This window comes from Myripristis murdjan, chromosome 17, assembly GCF_902150065.1.
Source record: "Myripristis murdjan chromosome 17, fMyrMur1.1, whole genome shotgun sequence".
In the NCBI taxonomy this organism is placed as follows: domain Eukaryota; kingdom Metazoa; phylum Chordata; class Actinopteri; order Holocentriformes; family Holocentridae; genus Myripristis; species Myripristis murdjan.
The window spans coordinates 2,004,759-2,011,085 of record NC_043996.1 but is presented as its reverse complement, the minus strand read 5'-3'; the positions used below and the strand labels follow the sequence as shown (position 1 = coordinate 2,011,085).

The 6,327-nt window shown below is 44.9% G+C and overlaps 1 protein-coding gene across 1 annotated transcript; it reads right to left on the bottom strand.

Annotated features, from left to right (window-relative positions):
• Window positions 1–600: 600 nt before the first annotated feature.
• LOC115375198 (tiggy-winkle hedgehog protein-like) lies at window positions 601–5,735 on the bottom strand. Its single transcript, XM_030074580.1, has 3 exons — window positions 5,379–5,735; window positions 2,916–3,177; window positions 601–2,110 (listed from the first exon to the last, which is right to left on the bottom strand). The coding sequence occupies exons 1-3, from the start codon at window positions 5,679–5,681 to the stop codon at window positions 1,437–1,439; spliced, it is 1,239 nt and encodes a 412-aa protein (XP_029930440.1). The 5' UTR covers window positions 5,682–5,735; the 3' UTR covers window positions 601–1,436.
• Window positions 5,736–6,327: the final 592 nt, after the last annotated feature.

Here is a 6,327-nt window from a genome sequence, read left to right as displayed (position 1 = left end):
GCTCATACTGCCAAGAGGATGAAATCCCTCAATTTTGGTGACCCATGACCTTCCCTCTAGCGCCACCAGCAGGCGAGATTTTTAACATGCATGGGTCATTATCTCTAAGTTGGTGACAACAATCGTGTGCTAGACCAATGGTTCTCAACCTTTTTGCAGCCCTTCAAATGCCTGCTTACAACCCCCCGTGTCACAGGCCGCAAGACAAACAGTTCAAACAAGAATCATTTCCTTTTTCAAGTTGTCTTGAAAATTAGAGAGGCTGAAAACTCATCAGTTTTCACAAGAAAAACAACTAAATTTAGAGAAAAATCTGAGAAAAATAGATGTGATAGTGAATTTGAGGAGTGGAAATACATTTTCTTCCTATACTGCCAGCGGTCCTGGTAAAATGGTAATAATAATAATAATAATAATAATAATAAATAAAATCCTATATCAAGAGGTGCAGTCCAGCTCCATCAGTGTGTGAAACAACAACAACATTCCTCATACGTTTGTTATTTCTGTTTTTGCTTGTATTTCTCCTCTTTCTCCTTGTTTTCAGCTGTAGCTCTGCTACATTTCAACCTCAAATCCATTTTCTGGATTTTTGTCTTGGCCATAGTGAACAAACGTCCTCGCTCGCCGACTGCGGCAGCAGGTTTAAACCAAACAAACATTTATTTGACACCTTCAGGAAAGCCACAGGGAATACTGAATATAAAATGTGGTTTACCAAACTAACATTTACCTTTTTTGTACTTATTATAGCAAAGGCTAATTACTTTAGGAATTATAATTGACTGATATTTTTAAATTAACGTTTTTCGGAAATCTCACATACCTGCTGCAGTACTCCAATGTACCACTAGGGGTATGTGTACTCCCATTTGAGAACCAGTGCCATAAGCTATCTCACGACCCCTCAAATTTCTCTTGCGACCGCCTGGGATGTCCCGAACAACAGGTTGAGAACCACTGGGCTAGAGGATGATATCTGTCCATTTTGGTGACCCTATGACCTTCCTCTAACGCCACCAACAGGTCCAATCCTTAAGGTTGCATTTTTTTTCTATCGCCATGAAATTTGGTGACAACATTCATGTTACCGAGAGGATGAAACATGAAAATTCTAATGACCCCATGACCTTTCCTGTAGTGCCACCAGCAGGCCCAGCGGGGCATCTGCATTTGATTGACATACAGCTTCCAGACAAATTTCAAGGGAATTTTACTCTGCATTATAATGATAAACACTACAAGATCAAAGCTGGACTTGCTTTAATGGAGAACAGGCTACCACACCTTAGCCTAACTGATGCCCATGCTTGTCTCAAAGGCCTAACACAGGCATAAAAAAGAAATGTGATTTTTGTAGTTTAATCCTGGACGTAGCTGGGATTAAATCTTTTCTTTTCTGCTCCAGTGTGAATCCAGCTCTAGATGTGTGTATCTCAGCTGAGCGGGTGGAAGGAGCTGCTGTCCAGAAGCCAGCTTCCTATGTGATAGAGGAGGTCTGGGTACCAGTGCACGCCGTCCGCTTGGTGCATGCCGCTGAGCTCCTTCAACATCCCCACAAGCGAGGTGAACGCGCGCCCCAGCCGGACCGGAGCGAAGGCCCAGTGTGCGAGGGTGTGATCCCCGACCACCGCGTAGCACGATGCCAGAACCCGGTCCACTATGATGGTTCCGTGAGACGTTACGGGTGCGTAAGAGCCTGCGTGTTGCTCCACGTAAACCCGCTTCACTGTCAGGGGGATCAGGCGGTCCGGGTGGTCGTCGCCTATAACGAGAAGCCTCTGCCCCGGTGTCACATTACTGGCGAACACGGCCTCGGCGTCACCACTGTCACTGCTGTTGCTGTTGGTCACGAAGACGAGGTGAGCGGGGGTCAGCGTCAGCTTGCGGCGCGGCTCGTCGGTCTCCAGGACGTAGAACTCTCGCGTTATCTGCCGGTCTCGGTCCATGAACATGAGGAAGTCGCTGGGCACCACGTTTCCCTGCAGGTCGGCGGCCAGCACCTTGTCCCCCAGCTGGAGCTCCTTCACCAGTTTGGTCCCTCCATCCGCCAGGAGCACCAAGGACGAACCGGGGAAGCAACCTCCTGACTTGGCTGCAACCGAGTTTTCTGAAGGATCATGAAGAAAGAGAGAAAGAGAATCAATCAATCAAACTCAATCAAACTTTATTTATATAGCGTCAAATCACAACAGAAGTTATCTCATGACGCTTTACAGGTAGAGCAGGTAAAGACCACGCTCTACAAATTATAGTAGAGAAACAAGAAACCCAACAGATTCCCTCCTGAGCATGCTCTTGGCGACAGTGGCAAGGTAAAACTCCCCTTTAACGGGAAGAACCCTCACAATGTGAATTACAAATCTTTTTCTGAGGAAAAAATGGTTTGTTAACAACTTACAGTTTGCTGGTGGTCAAGATGTTAGCTAAAGAACAAATTCAAATGTAAATCTAGGAGCCTGTGGGCAGTTTTATTTGATCCTGTCGACAAACTTCGCTGTATTTTCAATTTTAGGGAGGAATTTTTTTTAATATTGATTAATATAATTAGTTAATAATTAGTTAATTCATTGATGTATTTTATGCTTTCTTTTGCTAATGTTTTGAACATTTTTTGCTCATTGCCTTTCCTCACAGATATTTCAAAGAAATCATTAGAATTTGCTTTGAGATTAGAAGGAAAGAATGCATCACGATGTACCTGAAAGGATTCTGTTTTATCATTTGAGCACCAGCATTCTCAGTGTTTATCAAAATATAGCCTAAACATAGTCCAGTTTTTTTTATACCTCTAAATCACTTTTTCACCTATGGAATCTGCAGCTGTTTATTACAAAGTCGTGACACTGTATATGTGAGAACAAGAGGGAGGCTTATCCCTGACTGAAGTTCCCTGGTCTCTCCTGTCCACCCACCTGCTTTGACAGAGCAGTGAATATGGGCTTTGGACTCGTAGTAGACCCAGTCGAAGCCGGCCTCCACAGCCAGCCGGGACAGCATCCCGTACTTGCTCTTGTCCCGGTCGGAGGTGGTGATGTCCACGGCCCGGCCCTCATAGTGCAAGGACTCCTCTGAGTGATGGCCGTCCTCGTCCCAGCCCTCTGTGACCCGGAGTTTGACCCCGGGCCACTGATTCATGACTGAAATAGCCAAAGAGTTCAGTTTGTCCTTACATCTCTGAAAAGGGAGAAACAGGTTCAAACAATAAGCATTTTAGCTTAGTGTGAGCTCACTGTTATCACCATTATCCTAAATCACTAGACCTATGGGCTAGTTCAGTGGTTTCCAAAGTGGGGTCCGGGGACCCAAAGGCCTTCCAGGGCGTCATCAGTAAAATGAGGAACAGTGTAATTTCCCTTTAATTTAAATGCATGTGAAAGGCATCTGACCATAGCCTTTCACAAACATTCAATAAAAATATTTTTGCTAATTTTCTGGTTTCTGGGTTATTTCTACTTTTTCTGACTTTTTTACTGGTGTTCTGGTATTTTTTTTCCAGAGTTCAAAGGGTTAACGTACAAGACACAAACACACACGATATTTGACAAATATGACACCGCCTAGAAAACTCATCAAAGATCCTCAACCCTCTGATTTTTTTTCCTTGAAGATATGGCTCCCAAATTTCTGGTTGACCTTTGGTCTCCATAACAATGTTAAACAATTACAGGATTAAATTTCAGCTAGACTAAAGGAAAGCCACCTGACAGATATTGACTCCATAAAGCAGTACAAAGTTTGAGTTCATTTCATGAGAGTAATATCTTGTCACTGTGGTATCACAGCTTGCTAACAGTAGTGCACAGGCTTTTTGGTTTGGCTGAAATTCATTCAGGCTGATGTTGGCACATGTTATTCTCCATTATATTCATCCTGGAAACTGACAGCAGAGTTGTGTTTCATAAAGCCTTTGACCTAATACTTTCCCCTATAGGCTGGGCAATAGCCCATGCCCCTCAGAGCTTTGAGGTAATGAATTACATGTAGCGGAAGGCTTAATCTCATTACATTACATGTAGGCTATATGAAAACAAAGCAGAGTCATCTGCTTGCAAATTATAAACCCAAATTTTCTGTCGTTTCATACAACCTGAGATAAATACACAGTTCAAATTACAGTTTAGGCTACCAGAATGCAGCTTTAAAAGTGCAATAAATAAACCCCCATAAAAACATCATAGGCCTACTATGATGTGTTTTTGTGTAGGCCGCCTACACAAAAACAGTAACATATAGGCACACTTCAGCCTATCTGGTAGCCTGCAGGGCAATGCTGCAACACAGGCTAATGCACTGAATCTGAAATGTCACCACTGAACAAGGCTTTAGATAAAATGCCAGTTTACTTTAAATGGGACTTTGTGATGCAGGCGGCCACTCTTATTTTGATCAGAGCAGATGCTTCTCAGTGGGATCAATAGACATATAGGGGAGACAACATGCATGAGTTGAGATCGGGGACACTGCATTGTGTGTGTGTGTGTGTGTGTGTGTATGTGTGTGAGGGAGAGAGAGAGAGAGAGAGAGAGAGAGAGAGAGAGAGAGAGAGAGAGAGAGAGAGAGATTTTCGAAAAAAAAATCCCCTATGTGGAGAGAAAGCACAGTGTGCAGTTGTAGCAGCAAAACACATCAGCTGCTGTCATAGGTTAGGGGAAAATGACAAAAAAAAAAAAGACCAGTATCACAAATATTTAATCTGCTATCTTTTTATCTTTTGTTCTGAATCTATAATTCTACTTTTTCACTTCCCCCCCTCAATGTTCAAATTGTGTCACTTTGTGGTGCTTTGGCAATGTATGGAATACTGTCTCAGGCCAATAAAGCCCCCTTAGTACTGACAAATTGAGAGAGAGAGAGAGAGAGAGAGAGAGAGAGAGAGAGAGAGAGAGAGAGAGAGAGAGAGAGAGAGAGAGCACTTGTAAAGATGTGCCACCTTCAACACACTCATTTCCAGCTCATGTGAGCACGTAAAAAGCACGGGGAACACAACACTTGCTGCTCTTGGCGCATCTCGTTCTGAAAGTGTCCCCAACTAGCCAGAAGGCGCAAACGTGCGTCAAAGCCGCGTGCGGACGGAGTGAGCGAGCTGGTTATTTCACTTGCAATCATGTTCTCTTTGACATATTGTGAAATCATGTCCCAGCAGAGAGAGAGACTGGGCCAGTCTCCTCGTTATTGACCAGTTTGATTTATCATGCTCGGCTGGAGCCAACTGGAGATGTTGCGTCCGCATCACGGTTCACTGGCAAGAAAGAGACCGCTGCGCTCTTTTGTCGCTTCAAATCCAACTGTCATTCATCACTTCGTTATTATGTCAAATTCGGTTCCAACGAAACGACTCCTAGCTTTTCTTTCTGTGTCTCCCCTCCGCCACATACCTGTGTCATGAGCCGGTCGGCGTTGGTGTTCTCCTCATCCTTGAAGATAATGTCGGGGTTGTAGTTGGGAGTCAAGTCCTTGAACCTGTCCGAACTCCTGGTGATCTTCCCCTCGTATTTGCCGCTGGCTCCGAGGGTTTTCTCCGCCACGTTGGGGATGAACTGCTTCAGGGCCAGCGGTGTCAGCTTCTTGGGGTGCCTCCGCTTCCCGTAGCCTCTGCCCGGTCCGCAGGCCGACCCGCCGGACGCCAGCAGCAGGCAGGCGGACACCCACAGCACCACTCTCATCAGGACCACCGTCATCGAGAACGTCCCGGAGGATGTGACGGTGTCTTCCTCGGATAAGGGGAGCTTTCTTTCTTTCTTTCTTTCTTTCTTTCTTTCTTTCTTTCTTTCTTTCTTTCTTTCTTTCTTTCTTTCTTTCTTTAATTTTTTGTGTGGCTAAGTCCCACTTTCTTTCTTTCTTTCTTTCTTTTAGGTATGCCCCCTTTACAATAAGACCGGTGCAGGTGCCATAACTACTGCAGCTCTCTCTCTCTCTCTCTCTCTCTCTCTCTCTCTCTCTCTCTCTCTCTCTCTCTCTCTCTCTCTCTCTCTCTCTCTCTCCTGTCTCTCTGACCGCCCTGAGCGCACAGATGATGGGAAGGGAGGAACGGGTTGATCAGGGGTTTCTAGCCCCACTGCATATGTTAGCAGAGGTGGTGGGGCTGAGGGGGTGGAGGTGTGTGTGTGTGTGTGTGTGTGTTAGTTTGGGGTGGGGGGGTCAGTTCATTTAACTCTGTGCTACAGTATGGTTAAGGACACCCATCTATTATTTCTCCAAACCTGTCCACTTCCACCAAATTACAGGGACAGTGACTGATGATAAGATGTTATTTTTTGGTCACTCATTAGGATGAAACTATCAGCTGAGAGGGAACATTTTTGGCCCTAAATGCTCCCTGTTGTA

Coding starts and splice junctions, on each gene's coding strand:
- LOC115375198 (XM_030074580.1), bottom strand. CDS start 5,681: ATGACGGTGGTCCTGATGAGAGTGGTGCTGTGGGTGTCCGCCTGCCTG. Junction 3,178..5,378: donor CCGACCGGCTCATGACACAG/GTATGTGGCGGA, acceptor CTCCCTTTTCAG/AGATGTAAGGACAAACTGAA. Junction 2,111..2,915: donor TCACTGCTCTGTCAAAGCAG/GTGGGTGGACAG, acceptor ATGATCCTTCAG/AAAACTCGGTTGCAGCCAAG.